This window comes from Rhea americana, unplaced genomic scaffold, assembly GCF_003343005.1.
Source record: "Rhea americana isolate MKP2758 unplaced genomic scaffold, rheAme1 scaffold_142, whole genome shotgun sequence".
In the NCBI taxonomy this organism is placed as follows: domain Eukaryota; kingdom Metazoa; phylum Chordata; class Aves; order Rheiformes; family Rheidae; genus Rhea; species Rhea americana.
The window spans coordinates 1,232,972-1,257,706 of record NW_028185506.1 but is presented as its reverse complement, the minus strand read 5'-3'; the positions used below and the strand labels follow the sequence as shown (position 1 = coordinate 1,257,706).

General features: G+C 37.2%; 1 protein-coding gene across 1 annotated transcript in view; it reads right to left on the bottom strand.

The window, feature by feature from the left end:
• Positions 1–2,275: 2,275 nt before the first annotated feature.
• The window catches only part of PRMT8 (protein arginine methyltransferase 8), a 69,656-nt gene continuing 47,196 nt past the window's right edge, over positions 2,276–24,735 (bottom strand). Inside the window, exons 5-10 of the mRNA XM_085298795.1 lie at positions 23,029–23,171; positions 22,537–22,624; positions 18,900–19,015; positions 11,242–11,392; positions 4,879–5,000; positions 2,276–2,359 (exon numbers count right to left, since the gene is read on the bottom strand). Of these exons, the coding sequence (XP_085154921.1) occupies positions 2,276–2,359; positions 4,879–5,000; positions 11,242–11,392; positions 18,900–19,015; positions 22,537–22,624; positions 23,029–23,171 (704 nt within the window). The remainder of the gene's footprint in view (positions 2,360–4,878; positions 5,001–11,241; positions 11,393–18,899; positions 19,016–22,536; positions 22,625–23,028; positions 23,172–24,735) is intronic.

The following is a 24,735-nucleotide window of genomic DNA, read 5'->3' as shown; positions in this document are numbered from 1 at the left end:
GTTTTCTCTGTTGTTCCTTGTCTGATGATTTCTGTCATACAAAACGGGTACATTCAAGTGGAAGCAGGCAGACACTTGTAAATTCTCTCTTTTCTTCATGATTTATCCTTCTTTGTTAAATAAAATTTTCTACCCCCCCTTCCCCACTTCTCTATTACTATAGTAAAGATACATGCAGTTGGCAAAAGACGTGGATGTCTTCAAGTGCTGTCAAGGTATTAGTTAAACAAGTAAAACAAAAATCTTTTCTCTTTCAGTTGTAGTCACCTCAGGGATTACTGGCAAAAGAGAAGATGAAAACAATAATTGTTTTAAAGTTGAGGGCATCTTTAAATAAAAGGAGGGRGCAGAGAAAAAAATCCAGTAGAATTCCTTACCTTGAAGTCATAGAATCACAGAAGTGTTGATGGAAAGGGACTTCTGGGCATTTTCTGGACCAATCTACTGCTCAGAAAGCAGTTGCTCTAGTTATGAGTGACACTTTGAAACTAACAATAATATTTGAAGGATAAGATCCTAATCATTTTGTTRGGAAATATGTTTATTCCTATCCCAAGCAAATGAAAGTAAAGTGCTTTAAAAGAACTGTGATGAATTATGCTGCGAACAGTATACTTTGTTGTTGAATTACAGTTTAATTTCATTCTACATAGATAGATATCATGTACTAGGATCCCTAGACCATAACCTTTAGACTATAAAAAAGTGGAGGTACTGTACAGTTTTCTACTGAAGGGAACAGCAATATAGTTTTCTAGAAAGTGAAAAGTTGACAATCTTATACTGGCAAAACAAGAACCTACAAAAAACTTACTAATGAGCAGCATTTTTAGCTCCTCACATCTTCTAGTTTGCTTCATTTTCAGGTATTACAAAGACTTTTTAGGCAAAAAGCTTATCAGTCTCATCCAATACATGATGAGAACATGATTTAGAGACTAATGCCGTGGAGACTGGAAGATGCGTGGATAAGACCAGTAATACAGTTTTTGATGAATTACATGTGATTAAATGGTCAATATTCATATAGTAAAAAAACTTGATGCATATATATCAAGGATTTTAAACAATGTTTTAACTCTAAGCAGAARATATTGAAAGAAAAGCAATGAGTTTGAGGGAATGTGAATGCTACGGATATTTTAGTAGTATTAGAAGCTACAGACATTTTTTAAAGACATTACCTTGTTCCAACAAAGAGGAACCACTGCACTCTTAGAACTAGTATTTGCATTTTAAATTGACTTATCTATAACATCAACAAAAGTAAACACCAATTGCCTATTGTTTTTTGAAAATGATTTTGTATTAAGAATCTTGTGGAAAGGAGAACTGAAATATGGCATGGCCAAGAAACATGAATTACTCACCATTTTAAAGACTTTGCATTCATCACATTTAAATACCAAGTATCTGACTTCAGAGGGTCTCATGCAATGCAAAATCCAGCTATAAAAACTCACCACAAAATGTTTTCAAGGATTGAAAGTTAATGTTCTTTAAAGCTCTGGCAGACATCCACTTGTGAAAGTAAATTTTAAAATTAATGATCCATATTTTTCCAAATAAATATTCTAAAAAAAAAAGCTGTTCATTCTTCTGTTAACTTGCAGTTCTTACTTATACTTTGCATAGCTATAATTTTAGACAGTGAATGATAGCTGGACCATGCCAGTGCCTAAAGTAGTGCCAGAAGTAACATTATTATTTTTCCATAACTGTATAATGAGAAGTAAATAATCACAAAACTAATTCCTATTATGAAGCAACAAAATGTTTCTCATGTAGTGTGTATATATACACATATATATATGTATACACACACACACACATACACAGAAATGTATATATAGTATATTATATTAAATATAAGTTCAATAATATTACCATGGCAATGTGTTGTAGTGGTCTTCTATAATAAGGAAACTGTCCTAATCGCCTGTAACATGCAAAGCTTGGAAGAACCAGAAATTCACAGGAAGTAGTACAATTTGTATATGCATCTTCTGCCATCCTAAAGCTAACCAGAATTCTCAAGACTGTTGCTTATTTTGCCTATACGTTTGACAAAAGCCATGGTTCTGTTTACTGTACATTCACAATGGGCACCCAGTGCTCTGTACTACCTGCAAGAGGGATCAAGTTACCATTTTCCACCAAGGTAAACATTCTAGTATCTAATATGATAGTCTTGCAAACAGTTATTCCTAGATTGAAGTTCAGCAGTTCAAGACTTGATGCCATTCTCCTTTTCATCTCTCTGAAAGGTTTCTTGCTAGCGCATTTTGTAGTCATTAGATACTGATGTTTCACATAGCTGTCCTTTAAAATCCAAGTCTACTGTGAAATCCAGGTCACGCTGTAATAAGATTTAAATGTAACATGTAAGTAAGACATGTAACATGTAAGTAGCTTGGTGTATGAATTCAGTTATGGTTTCTCATAACTGAAGAGATGTGCAGACTCAGGAGATGACTACTATGTTTTAAAATTTCTTTTGGTTTTAAATGTTTCTAACATTGAAGCAGCAGGATATAGGAAGTGTAACAGCATTCCTCACGTAATCTTTGTTTATGGCATCTGTACATATTCTTCTCAAGATTGCTTTAGTGGCCTGGCTTTAGTGGCTACAACTAGGAAGCTCCTGCAATACTGTGCTAATGTAAGTATCCTTGAGTAATTCTTCAAGAGTTTGTCCCATTGAGATACTCAGTCTAGTGCACAGAACATTCACACTAAGAGTTGTTACAGAATAGATGTTCTGGTAAATTTCCAACTGTAGACAAGACCTCACTTGTTAGTTGTTCTTTATCTTGTATTTACATGTTGTTTGCAGAACAACACTACATAGCCCTACAGAATGAAGCTTCTCTGTACAGGTTTTTTAAAGGGCTTGTATTTCAGAAGAACAAAGCACTAGAAATCATTTTGAAATCAAGAGAACTAGTAGGTGGTTAGTCTTGTGATAACAATTAAGAACACATATAAGCATCTAAATCTACTCTCAGGTACTTGGTGCTAAGCAAGCAAATTAGAAGTGTATTCTTTTTTTCCCCCATAAGAAAAGGGTARTAATACATTCAACCTGAAAGAAAATGATCCATTCCCCCAGGACAGCATTAAGCTCTAAACAGATTATTCTCCTCTACTGTCATGGTAAGAGACAAGCTTCAGCCTTAAATGTGATCATTTTAATGCCAAGTTTGTTTTGTGTTTATTTCTTCCCCTGTATCACCACTACTACGAAAACCAGAAAACTCAAGACTTGCTTATTTTGCCYATATATTTGACAAAAGCTATGGTTCTGTGTACTGTACATGTACAATGGGACCCCAGCCCTCTGTATTACCTGCAAGAAAGATCAGGCTACCACTTTCCATCAGTGCAAACATTCTAGTATCTAACATGATATTTTTAATATTTCTAGTGCCTAATAGACATTTTTACTACAGAAAAGGAAAATAAATGCAAAAGAAGAAGGTAATGTAATGTTAAGATTTACTGCAGCCAAGGAATGGTAAATGCCTACAGTTGTAACAGCTACATGAGTGGATTGTTACCAAGTTATTTAGCTGATTGCATATTTAATACAAAATGAAGAGGTGTTGCTCAATATTTTGGCAGAAAATTATGCCATTATTTCTCCTAGGAGTCATACTTCTCATGTCTTGCTCTTCTCTACAGGCACAGGTCTTCAATCAGACCATATCTCATAGTCTCCTCAGAAGGTAGAAGTGCTGAATCAGTGACATAATTGATGAGGAGAAGAGATTGAACCATATCAGAGAAACGGAAGAAGTGGAACTACAGCTCTCACCAGTCATTATAGCATGATATGTGTCATGTTTTAGGTTTAATTTTAAATAAAACATTAATATTTTCTGTGGAGAGTCATTAAAAAAAATTGATGTAAATGCAAATTGAATTTTTCCAYAGAAAATTTTCAACTAATTCTACAAGAGAGATGTTTAGTCCATGGGAGCTGTTTCACTGATTTTCTTGTATCTTCAGTTAGGTCCTGCAAGTTGCATTCTGACAGTTACAGGGAATAGATTTTGAAAGGGTATACCTTAAAAAATACTCATGGGCCAACAACCACCTTTAAGAAAAACAAAAAAAAATATWTTTTTTTTGAAAATGTGACTCTAGTGAGCTGAGTTCCTCTGACAGCACTCTGTAGAACTTTGATAATCTGAAATCACCRTTGTACTTAGTGATACTTATTATTACAGCACGTACCAGCATGCATTTACTGGTACATACACATAACATTCGATGTTGATACTATGTCGTTTGCATAAARCAAAAGCACTTAATGGGCTAGTAAGTATCCTTATCAACAGAGACTCTTATTTCAGCAACGGAAAACAGGTATGGAACAGATTACTTGTCCAGGCAACCATGTAATTTGATTGATGAGTTCATACAGAAGCTGAATTGAACTTTTTTTTTTCTTAATTCCATACAGGAGAGTTCTTGGGCATTGAGATTTTTTGAAAATCTGCCTACAGACTTTGAACAAAAAGTAGTTACTCCTGATCATTGTGTGTTGGCAGAGGGAAATTTACTATTGGTTTTAAAGGGAGCCTTTCCTGCCTATGTCACAAAATGTGATCCAGGCTGACTGCAGAGGACGGCTGACTTGGTGATGTAGCTGGGTTCTTGCTTCCTTCTCTTGCTAGCTGAGTTCTGGATCATTAGCATTGCATTACTATTCCTATCATCAGGTTTGGTTAAGGCTGTGACTAGAGGTCTTATTAATTAACATGAATTTAGAGCCTTTATCATGTTCATTGTTTATTTATTGATGATTATTTATTGATGATTATTTTTTGTCATCAATAGAGTTGAGAATTAGAAGCAGTGATGCTAACTCACCACATTTTTTGCATTTGGTTTCATGGATATAGTCCCATAGATTTCTTCCCCTCGTCTCACAGTTAGATAGTCCTCTAAGTAGAAGACAGTTTGCTTCCAGTGGGTATAGGGAGCATCAGGTGCTAGAAAATATATATGGGCATTACTTATAGAAATTTGATCATTATCTTACAAATCATATTAGACTTACGAAACAACTAAAAAAAGGGTCTTCTTCTTGTTGGATGCTTTAACTCGTACACTACAATATCAAACATACCTCACAACAACACAATTTTATTGACTTTCAGTAGGTTGTCCTAGGATTTTTACTAGAATATGTCAGAAGTGAGTCACACTCAGCAATAAAGATTACACAGATAATGTTATTGAGGACACTACTTTGATGCTTTCTTTTCAACCCAAACAAATGAAAGTTGTGGAAATCTTTGCCACAAAGTATTTTGAATGTCAGAAGTCTAAATTAGTACTTAAAATAATTACACAAAACCTGGAAGAAAGGTCCATCAAAAACTATTAATAACAATGACACAGATGAAACCTCTCACTCATGATACAGCAGATTTTATTTTTCCAGGAGGATATAGCTAGGTAAAATTGCATTTCCCCTTTGATCTATTTTTAGACTTTTTGAGGTCATATGCCATAGGTGGGTACTAATCTAAACAAATTTCCAGTAGAATCAATTTTATGTCCTTTGTAAGTGAGACATAAATTCTGCTAAATATCTTGAGTAAATCTGGGGTTCTTATGTAGAAGTATTTTGGGTATTTAACTGTGTCTTTAAAGGGGAATATATTTTCTTCACTTGTCTTCACTTTGTACCTGAGTATGCACTAGACAGCTATTGTATATCCAGATTTTTTTTGTCCCCAAACCCAGTGCATGTTTAGGAGAAGCTACAGACTAAGTAGGCTRCAGATACTGAGGAGGACAGCCACACATTTTGCATTCCCACTTCAAACCTGGACCTCCAATTTTGCCCTATCTGCTATTCAGAAAAGCTTGCCTTTTCAAGCCAGAGAGAACTGTAATATAGGATTATATGGTTCCTCTGAATAATTTTCCAAAATTTGGAATTCTTAGTGTCACAGTGAACTAAATAGCCTTTCTACAGAGTGACTTGCTCTGCACCTCACTCTATCATGATATGCTTCTGGTTCCTGATAAGAAATGCCACCTCTGATCATTGTATGGCTGCCCCTATCGCACAGCTGAAGTACAGCAACATGAGAACTGAAGGGTGGTAGCACTGTTTGTTTAGCTATTCTTTCACCCTAATTTATGTTACTAAATAAAATCAATTTAGGAAGCAACATCAACCACTGGAACCAGTTAGAACAGGTTGCTCTAACTGAGTTTTGGTATCTCAAAAGGTTGAGTTTTCATGACTTCCCTGGATACCTGTTCCAGTATTTGATCACCATCATGGTCCATGTTTTTTTGCCTTATATAAGATTTCTTGTGTTACAATCTGTGTCCATTACCTCTAATTCTTCCATTGTGTACCTCTGAAAGAGAATGATTCCATTTTGTCTACCATAAAGAAGTCAAAGTAATAAGAGCCTTCTCCTTTTTCTTTTTTTTTTTTTCTTCCAGGTTGAACAGGCTGTTTCTCTCAGCTTTTCTTTGTGTGCCTGGTGCTCCCACCACTCACAATCTTGGTAACCATCCAAGACTTATTCCAGTATGCTTTTTGTACTGGGCAGCCCAAAACTGGACCTAGTACTTCACATGCAGTTTCGTAACTGCTGAGTAGAAGTGGWGAATTATTTCCCTTAACCTGCTGTTTATACTCTGCTATTACAGCTCAGGATGTGATTGGCCATATTTGATGCAATGGCACACTACTGATTTATGTTCATTTTGCTGTTCATCAGAACCCATTGGTCTTTTTCAGCAAAGTTGTTCTATCCAGAGATAGTCTATCCAAAGATGTTCTATCCAATCAGCCCCAGACTCAGTTATTACATGGGATAATTTGGTCCCAGTTTCAGAACTTTGCATTTGCCATTGTTAAACTTTGTAAGGGTTTTATCAGCCCATTTTCCAGCTGACRTTGGTCCATCTAAATAGCAGCTCTTGCTCACCATCATGTGAACTGCTTCTCCCAAACTGATATCATCTACAGATTTGCTGAGAGTTCACTCTAGCTCATCATGCAGGTCATTAATGAAGATGTGGAAAAATATTGGCCTTACTCTCGGTCCCCCTGTGAGATGCTACTAGTAACTGGCCTCCAGTTGGGCTTTGGCTGCTAATCACCACACTTTGAGTTGACAGTCCAGCCATTTTTCAACCCATGTAGTTTTCCACTTATCCAGGCTACATCTCACTAACTTAGATGTAAGGATGCTATGGGAGATTGTGTCTAAGGCCTTGCTAAATTAAGGTATTCAGTATCCATTGCTCTCCCTTATCCACACAGCTAGTCATCCCATGGCAGAAGGCATCAGGTTAGTTAGGCATGATTTGGCCTTGATAAATCCATGCTACTCGTTCCGATCACCTTCTTGCCTTTCATATAGCTGGAAATAGTTTCTAGGTAGATTTGCTCCATTACCTTCCTAGAGACTGAGGTGAGACTGACCAGCCTAAAGTTCCCTCTATCTGCCTTACTGCCCTTCTCAAAGGTGAATGCATCATCTGCTTTTTCTAATAATCAAGAACCTTCCCTGATCATCATGACCTTTTAAAGATGATGGAGTGCAACCTTACAGTGACACTGACCAGCTCTCTCAGATCAGGTGGATGCCTCCTGTCTGGTCCTGCRGATTTATATATGTCCCTGTAGTACTCATGGTACAACCTGAGGCAAGACTCTTGTACTTCTATCACTTTCATAGTATAGCAAATCCACCTGTCCAATGGGCTGCAGAACAGATTTTCCATTATTTTAGATACTTTGAATAAAAATTAACCCTCCTYGACCAAATAATAATTGTCTTAGGGTAATTGGAGGGCACAGCAGGGACTCAGAGGAGGCCCTGAACCAAGCATTGGGCCCATTGGTTCCCCCTAACTTAAAGACCAGAGTGGTTCCTGGGTCTGCTTTATTTGGTGATATAGCTGTAGCCTCACTCGCATCAAAGAGGGCCAGGGTTTAATAAATAATCCTCATCAAAACCACAAAAAACTCAGGCATGYACTTATAAATCTTAAGAAATTAACTTTGCCAGGATATGCGGTTAGTGGTTCTTCCTCATTTGCAAACATGGTGTCCAGCCTTTCTTCTTTGGTGGGCCATACAGTCTACTGGAGAGGATAGTTGCTAAGGTAAGATGTTCAGGGAACTGGTGACCAACCAAAGAGAAGCATTCTAGAGGCAAAATGTAGCATTCGATAAGTAATTAGAGACAGAATTTGGAGACATAGCAAGCCTCTCCAAGCAAACTTCCAAGGACACTAGGCCACCAGCAGCTACAAGACCCAGTTGGAGAAAGAACGATGAGAAAGCGCAAGTCTTCAAAGCTGAAGGAATCCTGGCATGGGAGTATGAATAAGCATCCAGAACCTCTGAAGTAGCAGCTTGTGAAAGCTATAGATATTAGAGGAATCGGGCATGTTCCTCAAGGTTTTCAAGCACTGATGATGAGTCTAGTTCTTGATGCAAGCTTAGAAATATTGGAGAGTGCAAATCCTTTCTCTTCTGTTTTTGTGAAGGGCAGACACATAACAGTATGCACATAACTTTGGAAGTTGTGGTAAGTATGCAAAAACCTCTCTGCAATTGGAGAAAGGAAAACATTAAGAAAACTTGGTATCTGCTCTAAGTTTTTGTTCAAATTCAGCCTCTTCTCCCTAATACCAGTTATCTTCTCCTCTTCCTCAAGTGCTCATTTCATATGTGCTAAGGGAAGCTAAGCTCGCCTGGAACATGCTGGTGGTCTAGCAGATWTTTTCTGTCCCCATTCCAGAGTGAGCTCTCTTTACTCCAAAGACCCAAGAATCAAGAAAGTCTTTACCCCTTCCACCCTTTGCTACACTGATACTGGAGCAAATCCGTATCACAGAATCACAGAAAGGTTGAGGTTGGAAGGGATCTCTGGAGATCATCTAGTCCAACACCCCTGCTCAAGCAGGTCACCTAGAGCATATTGCACAGGATCACGCCTAGGTAGGCTTTGAATATCTCCAGAGAAGAAGACTCCATAACTTCTCTGGGCAACCTGCTCCAGTGCTCTGTCACCCTCACAGGTTCCATCCTCATACTCAGATGGAACTCCCTATATTTTAGTTTGTGCCTGTTACTTCTTGTCCTGTCTCTTAGTAATACTGAAAAGAGTCTGGCCCCATCTTCTTTCCACCCTCCCTTAAAATGTTTGTGAACACTAACAAGATCCCCCCTCAGTCTTCTCTTCTCCAGGCGAAATAGGCCCAGCTCTCACAGCCTTTCCTCATATGAGAGATGTTACAGTCCTCTGATCATCTTTGTAGCCCTACGCTGGATTCTCTCTTGTAGTTCCATGYCTCTCTTGTATCGGGGAGCCCAGAAGTGGAAACAGTACTCCAGATGTGGCCTCATCAGGACAGAGTAGAGACAACCTCCTTCGACCTGCTGGCAATACTCTTCCTAATACACCCCAGGATACCACTGCCCTTCTTGGTCACAAGGACACATTGCTGGCTCATGGTTAACTTGTTGTCCATCAGGACTTTCATGTCTTTCTCCTCAGAACTTCTTTCCTGCAGGTGAACTCCTAATCTGTACTGGTGCATAAGGTTATTCCTCTCYAGCTGCAGGACCCTGCACTTGCCTTTGTTGAACTTCATGAAGTTCCTCTCCACCCAATTCTCCAGCATGTCCAGGTCCCTCTGAAAGGCAGCACAGCCTTCTGGTGTATCAGCAGTTCCTCCCAGTTTTGTATCATCAAGGTCAGTCTACTCTGCAAACAAGTAACAGCTTGCAGGAACACTCATGATTTCTAAACTGGTCTGTGGGTCCTTGTCATCACTTTTGATACCCATTCACTGGGAGACAGTAAAGCAAAGAATGGCTGGGTATGAGAGCCAGATTTGCTGACTGAACACATTTGACTGGCAAGCCTGAATCAAATCTCCTAATTTATTCAACAGCTGTTTCTTAAAAGACACATGTATGTTCATATGCATACAGGTAAATAAACACATTCCATTATTCCTTTACAGGTAAAACTATATCCTCACTGATATGAAAGACCTTTCATGTGGTTCTGGCAATATAAGCAGACTTCCTTTACTAATGTGTTTTTTCAGTTAAAATCACAACACAGCAATTACATCCTTATTTAAAGCTTTTTTTTATTATTTTACAGAAAACTGCAGTTTTGATTAATGGGCTACGTTCTCTTGAGAAAGTCAGCATTCTGTGGAAAAACAAATGCCTAAAATCCAAAGTGTTTTTAAAATTACACAAAATATTTCAATGAGAATTCAGAAAATTATCACTTCAGGACACCACTGGTGTGCCTCACAGGAATAATACTGGTGTGGGAAATACTATGGCATAATATTTATATAGAAAGACCAGGGAAGTATAGTTACTGAAAAAATAGGAATATGAGTCACTGAAGAATATCATCCATATGGCAATACTTTTAGAATCTGATATAAATATATATTTTAACAAAGTACTTTCAGCTTTGACTTTCTCAGGTAAGGGTTGAGAGGTCCTTTGRGGAGGATAAAAAAAGCAGAGGGATTTCTAATCATATTTAACTTATATCAGGCCCCATTTACACTATTTTGAATTGCACAATGGTACTAAGGGCAATCAGAGTCAGCTATATTTTGTTGTTTTCTTCATTAAAGCAATCATGAATTTCTTATGTGTGCTACAACACTGGCTGGTTTACTCACTCTGGTAAGTGATCACTCACAGGAATGGGGTTATTCCATTAAGTGTCTGCTCACCAGGGTAAGTAAGAGTTTCACAGTTAGGTTCTTAGGGCATATATACATAAGCAGTATGTGTGAGGTTACATCTTGGGAAAAATGTTGGTTTTGTCCTAGGCTCTGAGAGAAGCAAGAGTTTTGTTGTTTCAGATTTGGGGGAACGTGGGACCAGAGCTACTATATCTTACAGAGGCAACAGCCCCMTGTCTAGTCACAGGGTCAAGATCTACCTAGTGATGGGCATGAACTCCTGGATCATAAGATCCATGGAGTTCTAAGACTGAATGCCATAGTGAAATTCTGCCACTGCTTTTGTGGAATTCCTGGAAGCAGTTGTCTTTTCATCCTGCTCCCACTCTCCCCGAATGATAGTAGTTTTTATTACCAAAATAAAAACCTGGTGGTACAATAAATTCTTGTGTACCATCTGATCAATAGCATCCATATACTGATATAAATAGAAAAGAAATGAAATGAAGTACAGATTACCTGTAGAAAATCCCATTTTCTTGTGGCACTTTGTAAATTCAATATTAAAATAGGTGACCAAGGCATGAATGTAATCATTACGCTGAATTTGGAGGCAGAATGCGGAAGTGAATGCCAATTCTTCAGTCTTCACTGTATAAATATCTACTTCCTATTTTGAGAAGAAATAAAAGAATCATATACATGCAGATGTCTGTGCCTATTCTAGGCTTGGACATTTTATCTGTTTTAAATGTTATGCGAGGTATTTAAACATTTTATTTAATGATCAGCAATAAAAACAACCAGCAATCCTTTACACTGCAAGATGGTACACTTGAGTGTATGGTATCGTCAATAAATGATCCAGAAGGGAAAAATATGAAACTGGACAAAGCAGCCAATGATAGAAAGACCAGTCAGAGAAGTGAGTGTGCCCTTTGGGGTAGCAGGGAGGGGTTGTAAAAGTTAGCAGAAATCAACATAAAAATGTGCTTTGACAAATAGAAGAAAAATGGATGTGGGAAGGGTTCCAGTTCTAAGACTCCTTCTCACTAGAGGCTGTCAGCCTTACTCAGCATGAGGAAAGATGGCAGAATTAGGTTTTTAACAAAAATAAAAACAAACTTCTGATGTAGGCATCTCTTACTTCCTCTGGAAAGGAACATGCATTGATTATGTCATGTTAAGCAGTGAAAGCATTTGAGGCATGACAAGCTCTGCTTTCTGCTGGTCATCCTTTAAAATCTGGTGTCAAATAATAGATTCCATAGTARGCTTACGGATTTTACTCTCCAGGGACATAGAAATAAATCATGTAAAACTTAATATGGCTTGAATGCAGTGTTTGAGATCAATGATATGTCTCCAGGATTCCTTGCTTCCAATGATATTTAAATGTTATTATTAACTTAAACGGAATGCTTTACTAAAGCTTAAGCTGAGTGCTTCAGATTGATCTGAGTTTCTGCATCCAGGTACAGTACTGCTTTTGTATGGGATACTTCAAACACCAGTACTCATGACTGGGCTTATATTAAGTCTGAAATACTATTAATTGAATGCTCTAGGAAATCTTTCCTACTGGTATAGTTTTGGATATTCCCTTGATGGATCAGGTTTCACTGTCCCTGTTGTAGACTCTTGTCAGGGTACATATGGAAAGAGCCAGATAGCCCAAAATATTTTTCTCTCTATTATCAGAAAGAAGAAACTCAGTTTTAACAACAAAAATGCTCTTGCATACAGAGAAATAAATGTTTGTTCTGTAGACAAAAATACAAACTTCCTCTATCACATCAGAATAAATCAGAAATCATATCACTGACTTCACTGGCATTACTTCAGACTTACACTGCAATATTGGGGAGCAGAATCTAGAATGTCCATGTAGAGGACTCTATATTTTGGCAGTTACATTCTATAATCCAAGAGAAGTCTATGAAAATAAACATAAAAATATGCAACTATATTTCAGTTATTGAACTCTTTGTGTGGACCACATATCTTACATTTCTGAGAGTCTGAAAACTTATGGTAAAACAACTTACATCTTTATTAAGTGAGTTATTGTTTTGGCCTATTTGATTAGCAATATTGTTCAAGAAAAATTTACCCATAATGGAAATGATTCTATTGCTTTGCAAAGGTCATGGCAAACTATGTTGTTAGTGACATAGTGACTCATACTTTACAAATGGTCTAATTTAAGCCTAGGGTAGACTTATAGGTTTTTGTTGTCTCAAAAAAAAAAAAAAAAAAAAAAAACAGAAAAAACAGACTGGAATGGGAATTTATGAAATCTGCTCAGGTTGTAGAGGTTAAAATTCCATAGCAACCTGTAAAATTATTTTTAAAAAGCTAGACTGGAGTGGTGGCTGTAGCTGTGGACTTCCATAATTTTTGGTGGCTTTTCAGTGGCATGACTGTGGAGAACTTGAGTAAAGTTCTCCTTTAGTTGCTGACAAGACATAAAAAASGTATCTAGCTCACTTTCTCTGAGCTATTTTGGCTCTGCAGGGTAAAGTGTAATCAAAAGCAGTAGGAAATATTTTTATTAGAGAATTCAGAAGAAATGTCTCAGAAATAATGAATCAATGTGTTGGGGAAAGGTGCCATTTTTGCAGTCGTTTTTTGTAAGGATGGAAGCAAGCTCTCTTTTTTGCTATGCAGAGTAGGAGATGAATTTGTTTATTGGTTAAATCGTAAAGCTTTGAAACTGGCCTGATCTCTGGTTTTGGTGCTCACTTGAAACTTTCTCTGGCTGCTATATATTCTTATATTAAACGTTACTATTCATTGAATGTTACTTAATTACAGCTAATAACCCAGGGGGATAAATGRGATAAATGCTACTGTGCATAAAATTGAAAGTCACGATTTAACACATTTCACTCTAAACAATTTATGGGAAAAACAACAATAACAAAATGGGCATGGTTAAGCATGGGTCTGGTCAAAATAGAGTTCTTAAGTATACTAAAAGAAAAAAAAAAAAAGAAGTGATGTTAAGCTGAGCAACATTAGAAGTGATAGAAATACAAAGGCCCAGATTGAGGCTGACACTGCATAAAGGACTACGAGACATTCCCTGCTGTGTTTCTCTGTCGCAGAGGGATTGTCAGAGGTTCAGTTCTTGTATGTACAAGAGTATAAAGAATGGTTGTTGGKCTGTCCTGTGCTAATTGCTTTAGGACTGAGTAATTGATGTATAGATCATTTAGAATCATAAGGATGATTACACTGAGTCTGAGATAAGGTGTTGCCAGCTGCTACSTATTCCTTGATTCAATGGTATCATTCCTAGCTAAAGGCAGCCTAACTGATGGGAGAAACAGTCCTGAATTTTTCATCTGCCTAAGGGAAAAATGTTGTCTGGCAGTCTGACCCATTTCCTCAGGCTTGTCCTAATTAAAGTTGTTACAGGGATGCGAGTAGACTTCTTTTCTTGATCCCCTTTCCAGCTACTTAGCTTACCCGGTTAGGATTGTGTGAGCAGGGACATCAATCAAATAACAATTAAAATCTCAGTGAACTGCTTTATTTCTCCCTGTCTATTCCTGTGAGGAGTAAAATTCTTTCTATCCTCTCCCCTTGCACTGCCTGGAGATGGTCTGGACAAAGAGGAGATGGTCACCTAAACAGAGGGTATGGTGGTGAAGGCAGTGTTTCTGATGGCAGGTAAAGGTGCTGAGCAGAAGCTGAAGGACAGGCACCATCCAGCAGTATTGTTGGCTTCAGGAACAGGAATGATCTGAAGCAAAATTAATTGCTAGGGAAAGGAGAAAGAGCCAAACAGAATCACAGAATCACATAACCACTGCATTGTTGAGGTGGGGAGGAACCTCTGAAGATCATCTAGTCCAACCCCCCTGCTTAAGCAGGATCACCTAGAGCATGTTAGAYGGGATTGCATCCAGGTGGGTTTTGAATAACTCCAGAGAAGGAAACCTCTCTGGGCAACCAGTTCCAGTGAATAAAAAAACCCTCTTTTCTGAGAACAGTTGAGAAAATGACCTATATTGTCATGTGCGCGCGCGCGCGCACACACACACACACACACACACACACACAGATGAGGGGAGTAGAGAATGCAATAGTCAGTCTCCCCCAAACATACTTACATTTCCCAAAGAAAATGTTTCTTTTCTTTCTTTGGAGTGGGAAAACTGGTAGTATTAATGGAGGGAGAGAAGGAATAACATTAACTTTCAGATGTTTTGGTGGGGGCAGTGAAGGGGAAACTGGAGTAACTGACTTTGTTTTGACTAAATGGCACAGCATACGCTGGTTTTCTAGTAAATGTAATAACTGAGACGCAAGCATAGCTATGGCCTCCAGACAACAGAGGCTTCAGGCTCCTCACCAGGGCCCCTCCCCTGACAGCCCTTCCGATTTGCACAGGAAGAAATGCTTGAGAGTTAGTAGTGTTTGGAGGGGGGAGTATGTGGGAGAGAGGGCTGATCCTCCTCTCCCTTTGATGTCTGCAAGCATGACATGAGAAGATGGCAGGATAATGGAGGGTTTGTGAAGTAGAAAAAGAAACTGGTAATAAGCAGCTTGTTTAAGAGAGAGCTGTGGATGAGTTAAATTTGAGAATGCTGAAAGAAAAGACTGAAGAGGACAGCTAAAGAGGAAAGAGTGACAGAGAAAGTCATCCACGGGAGGGAAGGGCGCTTTTCAGGTGGAGAAAASAGTGGAGGAGAAAAAAGGAGAAACAAAGAATGGTGTTTGAAGACTCCGAACAAGTCAAAATGACCTGGAATAAAAGAGATGGACAGTGAGTAGGTGATAAGCTCCTTTCTTTTCTTTAAAAGAAGCTGAGGGAAAGGAATGTGTTTAGGAAGCTTTCTGAGGCTGCAGTGAAGCAAGAGGATAATCTCCTAGCGTGAAGCTGAATGACTCATCCTGGGTCAAGATTGCTGTGGGAGAAGAACATGTGATTCATTGGAGCTCAGGGACAAGTGCCTCACCTGTGTGGCTGAATTCCTTTCTGAGGAACAGTAATTTTTCTATAGAAAATACTGTTGATCCTTTGAAATTAGGCTCCTTATCAGTGAATAGTGATATTTTCCAGAATTATGGAAATGTCTCATAATACTGGATATTTGAGCTTATAGGATGACTTTTTTTKCTACTGCATTATATTCTCAGATAAACAAGAATGTGAATCAAAAATCACCACCTGTGTAAAAGATTTTGTGCAGGGAAGGCAGTCAGTACTTAGCACCATTAAGCATCTTAATATAGTGTTGTGACCTGTAGGGGCTTTAAACATTTCCTGGGATTTGTGGAACAAATAGGAGCATAAAGGTAGCTTTTTCATTTTGTATTTTTCTGTAGTTATATAGTGGAGGAGATCCAGGAGCATTTTCCCACAGTATTTTCTGTATGTATGTTTACCACAGTATGGTAAACTGAATATGGCTTGTTCTTACATGTTTGTTTTTGTGAGTTTTTGCCACATTTTCTTATTGCAGGTTTTTCTACAGCTGTGTGAGTAATTGGTTTGTTGTTGTTGCTGTTGCTTTTGATGCTGACACCAGAACTAACAAGGAAAAATATGTTTTAGGTAAACCCCAAACCAAATGTATTTCTGTAATGTGCAAGGGGATCAGAAAAGAGAATCCAATTATTTCATTCCATCTGAAACAAACTATTCAAATTTTCAGGCAGTGCTGCTCAGAGCAGTAGGCATTCAGGAGACTTGCACACTTGTTCTGAGATCAGAAGAGAATGCTGGTGCTGCCTCTCACACCTTATTGACTTTGGTGGTTACCTGTGATCGAAGACACTTTAGTCCCACTGCACTCCCTGCCTGACTTGGATAGGGGTTCAAACAAAGGGCTCTGGCTTGCCAGAGAAAATCTCTTGCCCCTGGGATAGAAATTTATTTTTCTTCTCTAACTAACCTGGATAATATTTAAGACATTATTCAAAGGGAATGCTTCCACATCACAGAGACATATTTCTTGCACCCCACCCCTTTCTATCCCCCTCAGTGTACGTGCAGGTTAGTGGTCGCCTGCTAAAGAATTCCCCAAGAGGTTCAAAACTTGGATTACAGCCCATCCTGGAAGAAGATGGAGGATATTTTACTTGAGGCTCCAACATTCTAGATGAGTGTCATCAGACTATAGCATGCAGGTGGATGATGCCATCTTTTACTGATTTTGTAGAACAATTCAGMTCATATAAATTAGCAGCTCAAATAACTGCAGAAGCACAGAGCATTGATTCATTAATAGGAATGCATCTAGTGACTACTAACTGATGAGCAGTGGATCTAGACCCTTCTGACAGGCACCCTAAGTCAGGTGACCAAAACAGGCAAGTTGAACATACCTCGGAAAAACGCCATTGTGAAACTAATCTCATGAATAAGCCATGCCTTCTTGAAATTGCATAATAAAACATTTAGACAATTAAACATTACTGCTCATTTTTTCTCAAATTTCTTGGGCTGAAATTATTTCTTGAACTCACAGAAATGTACTTTGTGTAAATAAATGATGTGCAGAAATTAGATTTGAAAAATAAATGCAGTTTCAATTTTTCTGCTTCCATATTGCTAGCTTGAGCAAAGGCTCCCCACTTCCTACCTTTCATTGACTACTTTTCTCTTTTTTAGTGGTTAGTTTGTGAGATTAGGGGCATATCCTGGAACTTCTGAGAGTGGTGCCAGCTTGGGTAATCACCCCATTTGCACCCAAAGAGCTATTACATGATGAAGCACCATTCAGTGTATGGACAGAAGATGTCAGGCCTTGTAGAGCTAAATATAAAATCTGAATAGGAGCTGTCTGAACAATTTTGTCTGTCTTTTTACACCCAGTTACTTTCAAAGACCTTTCTAGAGAAGGTTATGGATTTATACTTTAGTTAAGGGCATGCAGCTTTTATAACTTTTTATTACCAGAGAAGCCAACCCATTCTGCCATCTGATCTCTTGCTCTCCAGGCATATTTTATGCAGTCCATTTAAAAATCTTTTTTTTAAGAGTGGTAAATTGATTTAAACTGTCATAAATGTCATGTAGTCATTCTGGTTACATAACTCTTTCTTCTGTGTATTGTGATTTTAAATTGCTTTTCCTTAGGCATTTTTTAGAGATAACCATCTTGTGTTTCTTTGCGTGAGGACTGTGCATTCGTGCCTGCTCACATAGAGTTTCTAATTTGTTATTTTTTTGGCTGCTTTAAACAGAGGTTCTGCAGACTGAAGGTAAGTCTTTGCTTTTTATATATAGGAATACTTGAAGATGTGTTACTGTCAAAAGGTGACATGGAAAAAAAAGAAACTAAGTTTTTGGGATAAATAAGTGACATCTTGGCTACACGGACCTGATTCTCCAACTGCTATTGAAGCAAATAGCTTTACTCATGTGAGTAGTCCCCTTTGAGGAAGATTCCTCCTACATGAGATGAATTTCAGAGCTTTCATTTGTTCTTGCAGGCCATCGGTTCTTAGCCTGTGCTTGTGAACAGTGAGCTGTGACTTTTCTGTCTCATATGTAGAACAGAGTCCAAGCTATGTTCTGGCTGCAGATTGAGCATATTGGGGCTGGGAGAGCACAATAGCATTCTGGATAAGGCTATGAATCAGGAAATTACACAAATAAGTAAGAGTCCAATTCTGATCTCACGCTCTAGAGTGAATTAGAATTATTCTATCCCAGCCTACCATTTCAGAAACTGATGCTTCAGCCTTTTTACTGCAAACAGAATTAATTTACCTCTTTTCTTCRGCATCTTTGCTTCAGTAATTTTCAACCTCTATTTACAAGAAGTTAGGACAATTAAAATGCATATCTAAACACAATTTTATCCAGTATTTTCACATTTATAATTTGTGAGAATCTGAAGTTACAGTTCTACTATGATAGTATCCAGATGAGTACAAAGTCACAGGGACCATCTTGTATTTGGGTATTCCGTAAGTGATCAAGGCATTAGCACTCATGTTTAGCTCAGCTGATGTTATTTGGCATGTGCAACACATTAGTACTCACTAATTAAATAACACATATATAGTTTTTGTAGTGTCACAGCATTCTATGATGATGGCTTCTGCAGAAAGAAGCACAGAAAGATAGTAGTAAAGCAAAAGCAGTAGGTCTCCAAAGAATGCTACAATTAGATGTAAATATTCATAATTAGGTATATTTGGAATTACCAAACCTTTATTAAACAGGCATTGGTCACCACTTGCTTTGGATCTACTATGTCCACCAAAGGCTCCTTCATGGCAACATCCCTAATACAGGTCATGTCAAAGCCGTACACATTCTCCCACCCTGTCAATGCAAATGGATGTGTCAAAAATAAGCAGTAATAATAAAATGGTTTTTCATTTTTCAAAGCATCTTCCATTTGAAAATATTTCTACCATTAGCTAACTTTCAGGTCTCCTCTTTAACCCTTTTTTCCCTGTCCCAGTGGTTTGTGTTATCATTGCCATTTTACAGATGAAGCAATTGTGGGGTTTTTTTTTATATCTTTTATATCTTTTCACAAATGGCCTTAAGTTTTGGGTGGCCCCCAAAACTGAGTTCTGTGAAATTTGTGGATGATTTTCAGGGCTTTAGATATTTTAGAGTATTGCCCCAAATTAGAGCATACTTCATATTGAGACTTGAAAATAGCCATAAGGAGTATTCTGATCTTTTATATCCATTCTGGATAATATTTCCATTTTTGTAGGTATTTGTTGGATCAGCTGTTTGTTTGCATGCTCTATTATTTATTTAAGTAGCCTTAGTTTCATCAAAAGAACTACTGGGTGGAGTAGAATTACAGCTGTATTTAAGTATTTGGGGAATCAAGCCTTTAATCTGCATGTACATCATGACTAAATGCAAAATATCCTTCTTCTAAATGATTTAGGATCCATGCTGATCTTCTATATTTGAACTATTCTTATTATTGTACAAAGAAGTCTTATCTTGCTGAGTTTTTTTTTCTTGAACAAATGGTCCTGTAGGGAAAAGTACACTCACTCTACTGCTAAGATTGCTTAAAAAAATAAAAACAAAAACCTCAAAAAAAATGTTTTCACAGTCTTCTGAATCGTATGAGTCAAGTTCCATTTCAAATAATGCTCTATTTGAAAACTTGAACTGAAAGTCACAAAGGTTGTTGTGGGCTATAGCCTGAGTTGAATAGAAGAACATTCAGAAAAATGCTATGAACATTTAAAAAAACTGACAACTGATAAACAGCAATAGTGAGAAAATTTCAAAATTCTTTTTTTCAGAGCATAGATTTGAACTACTGGTGTTCCCAGTGGCGTATGAGCAATAAGGTCATAGAACCAGTATGTACATATTTCTAAATTACAACAAATCTAAAAATGAATGGTTCTTTTATGTGTTATCTTTTTATTGGGTTGTCAGTTTCTCAACATTTCAGGGGATCAAATCTTTAATTCCTGTCATTATGAATACATAGGAACTTCAGATTATTTTATTCAGAAAAGATTAAAAAGGAAAGTTTTTTAACACAGTTGTTGAGATCTCATTTATTTGATGGAATATCTTTGAAATACAAACTGTGGCCTCTATTACAGAGACCTGATGCAGGAATTATGAGATAAAATTACACATTTTACATTTTGTAGGAAATCAAACTAAATAACTATAGCAGTCCTCTGAGGGAGTAAAAAAGTTTGAAAAATCAGAAATCAGTTTTTTTTAGAAGCTTCATATTTTATTAATTCTTAACCAATCTGGTGGTTCTTGAGTGCCCTATGAAATGCTCAGCTCTGCATTTCATGTGAAGGCAAGACAGAAAATTGATATGTAAGGAGACACTATCAAGAAGTTATAAACTGAAAAGAGAGACAAGGTGGTGGAAGAGTTAGGGAGTGAGACAGAAATAACTAAAGAAGATAAGGAGAATAAATGCTGGAGGTATAAAAATTGAAGGGTGAATGAGAACTGAAATCAGATAAGAAAGTATTTTAAAGAAAAACAACATTGTAGAAGACAAAAAGAATCTGAAACGTTATTTTTAAAGGATGAAAAAGTGAATGAGTGGAAAAAAGGTGGCTTGTCTGTGAGAAAAGAAAAAGGCTTAAGGTCTAGAAAGGAAAAGGGAAAAAAGAAGAATGTATATGGGAATTTTCTAGGTCAAAATGGCCTTGATTCTTTTGCAGAAAGTGTCTCCTACATCCTTTGGAATCTGTGATTTTTTTTTTTTAGAGGAATTTCGCTATCAAGGTCCCAACAAAACTGAGAAAAGAATCTAGGCTGTGCTTGGGGAGAATTGACATAATTATCTCTGACACTTATAGAYACTTTTTGTCACTGCCCCACTACACTGGGTTTGCTTTTGACTCAAGGTGGCTCTGGCATAGGTATTGGCAGTTCTGAGTAGTCCATGTCTGGAAGGAGGAAAAGGTCATTGGTGAACACTGTCACTGAATTTGATTAGAGAAATACTAAGCTTTCTTTACTGAGAGGAAATGAGGGGAAAATGAATATAAGTTATGTAATTTTATCCATAGGTTGCCTGAAAGCACTAATCTTATCCAAGCTTTTGCATGCATCCTTAATTAATAAAGCTGCTTCAGAATTTTGTGAGAATTACTTTTTCCTAAGAAAAAGTGCTTTTAAGTCAAATTGACCAGTTCTAAAAAGCGAATAAAAAAAGTAAAAATAAAAAAGTGAAGTAATGTGGAACTCATTCATTTTATCAAGAATATTACGACCAAATAAAATCAGAACTTGGGGGATCTGAGGTACAATAAGTTGAAGATAAGCTGGTAGTAATACCACRTGGTGATGAGGGTGAACCACATACTGACATATGAGGAGTGTCTGAGGAAACTGGATTTGCTTAGCCTGAGGCAGCAAAGGATTAAAGGGGGGGGGGTGGAATTTAATTACTATCTGCCACTGCCTTAAGAGAAGATAAAGCCAGACTTTCAGACAGAGGCCAATCATCCTCTGTGACAAAGGACAATGGATGCAAGTTTCAGCAAGGAAAATTCTGACTGGACATTTAGAAAAGTGTTTCCCCCTAAGGGTGGTTCAGCATTTGAACAAATGCCCAGAGAGCCTTTGGAATCTCCATCTTTGGACTCTACAGGGCAGGGCCCTGAGTGACCTGATCTAACCTTGAAATCTGCACTACTTTGACCAGGAGGCTGGACTAGATGACCTCCAGAGATCACTTCCAGCAAAAATTATTCTTTGAAACTTTAAGGACAAAAACATTTTAAATATAAAAGAAAGGTCAATTTTATGTTTCCCATTAAATAAAATGAAAAACTCTGATCTTTATTTAAAAAGTTTCACTTAAATTTAAACATAGAGTTAGAAAAACATTGCATTTGTTTTTTCTTCTTCACAAATGTATTAGATATAATTTCTTATAGTCTTATTTCTTAATGTTTACAATTCATTTGTATCTTGTTAATTTTTCTGTTTTCTTCTTAATTTAAAAACAAAGAATAGCACCCAAATGCCAAGAGAATATTGCAGATTTTAATGGCAGTTGTGTGGGATGACATATTTATCAAAGCAAAAACAAAACTAAATCTAAACCCGACATTTTTAAACAGGTAGAGATATTGCTATAACATGAAGCAAAGTCTAGATTGTTTTCTTTTTAAATTACTGTAAGTTTCCTGAATTAATCTCCAGACTAGAATTTTCTTAGTGTTCACATGTATATCGTAATTCTGGCCTGATCTACATGAGTTCTTGTTTCTTTTCAAAACTTTGTCAAACAAGAGCTTACAGCAGGCCAGTATATATCAAATATTTGTAGGGAAATGACAATAGAAGAGGATTATTGTTAGGCATGTACTTACAGTGAATTTTGAAGTCCTTGTACTGTCTGTCTTCTATTGCTACCACGTACAAAGCAGCTCGGTCAGGAAACATTAGCCCTCCAGGTTTCTGTTGATGAATTGTGGGGAAATGGATCTCGTAATCTATTCACCTGACAAAGATACCACATTTTGAACTGCACGTACAAAAAACAGACAAGCACCCCTTGCATGCCTTTGTTGTTTTCCTTCAGATTGTCATATCAGCTTTAATAATTCAGCAATTGTTGCAGCCTGTGGCAATGTCATAGATAAATAGTGTCTATATGAACTGMACCAACTGTAATTCAAAAGCATAGATTTTTTAGTTGACCAGTCTCCCAGAGATTCCCTTTGTTAGTCTTTCTGTTAAAGCCTAAGAAATGGGACTTGGAGGAATGTCCTTTTTATGGTGACAGTACAAGAGAGAAGGCTTGTAGTTAGAAAATAAATGAAGACTGCTCCAGCAAGGAGTTTGACATGCAGAGCACCTACCAGCCACTTGTCTCGTGCGAAGATGACTGTGTTTAACATTGACTCATAGAAAAGACAGTAACCCATCCACTCGCTGATGATGATGTCTACTTTATCCACAGGTAATTCAACTTCTTCCACTTTACCTTTAAATATTGTGATTACTGAAAAAAGAATCCAAAGAAATATGTTTCACATGATAAAACACCTGACTAGGACTTCCTTACTGCTGAATGTCAGGCTGACACTATTTTTCAAAGATTCTCTTCCTGACCCTGTGTAGATGAGGGGTGACCCCACACGAGTCAATGAATTTTAGACTACTTTAAAATTCTCTACATTGAGTGTAGCATTGCATCAGTATAAAAGAAAACAAACAAAGTAAAACTCATATATCAAAAACAACAGGCCTTACCTAGTTACCTGCAGGATCTCATTTTACCTGCACCTTAGAATTTGGAAATTTATAGATCACTGACCAAGAAATGCAATACCCCTTATCATAAATATAGTGTTACATATTTATGAGCTCATCACAGCTAGAGTAGAGATTTATGGAACTAGGATCTAATTCTCATCTGCTTTTCAAACACATCGTGCTGGTTTCACAAAGAGGAGACTGAGACTAATATTCTAGTGAATCCCGACTCAGTTAAGAAAGGCAGTTCTAGCTTGACAGTATACAAACATGAAAGTCTGTGCAAGAATGGTTCTCTTAYGAAAAATCATTTGTCATTCCTTTCTGCTTTGTGATTAAATCCTTCATAACACATGGGCATACTCACTCTGAATTTTCTATCCAGTTTAGATTTGGATGGCTTTCCCCATTTATCTAAAGTGACTGCTGGAAAACATTCCTGTCAGATATTTTGTCAGCTCGTTAGTTTCATATAGCCTAAAAAGATTACTAGAAGTTTGCTGTAGCAGTATACCAGACCCTCAGAAATGACATACAACATGGCTCATTAAATGCTATACATACAACAATGTTATACACTACTTACAGAGGAAGGATGGGAGAGCAAAAGCAGGTCAATGAGCAATGAATAGAACTGGTTGATACTAGAGTGGATAATTTGCTTAAAGCAAAATGAAAGGCTGGTTCAAATGTAGTTCAATTGTAACAATTATCTCCTTTCAGGATCACTATGTAAATTACTAATCATTCTTGTAATTTTTTGTATATATTTCCTATTTAAAAATGTATTATAAATTATTCAGAAAAGTAATTTTCAGCTTGGGTTTCTCTACTATTCATATTGTTTGTTCCAGTGGGTAGTCAGTCATATGGTTCTAGATTCTTCTATGACAGSGTAATTACAGGTACTTAAATTCTAAGGGTAAAACTGTGGTTAGGGAATATTTTACTTTCCATTATTAATGGATAGGATGACTGGATTGCTCTTAATAAGTAGCAATTAATAGTTTTATTGATGAAAGTGGCCAATATATAGTTTGATGAAGACGAAAGTGCTTTCATTTAACTAGAACTATGTTACCTGTGCTACAGTGGATTGTGGGTTGAATGATTTTTAGAGCTTAGTCCATGAAAATGAGGTTTCATATTTCCAAAATATGTGCAGTATTAATACTACTGTAGTCAGACATGGCTACCTTATTTTCATAGCAAATCAAAACCGGCAAACCTTTAATCCAGCCTGGCCCTCTAAGAAGTTGGGAACATTCTTACTCAGACTGGTAACATGAGGTATCAGCTGGTGAGAGCAA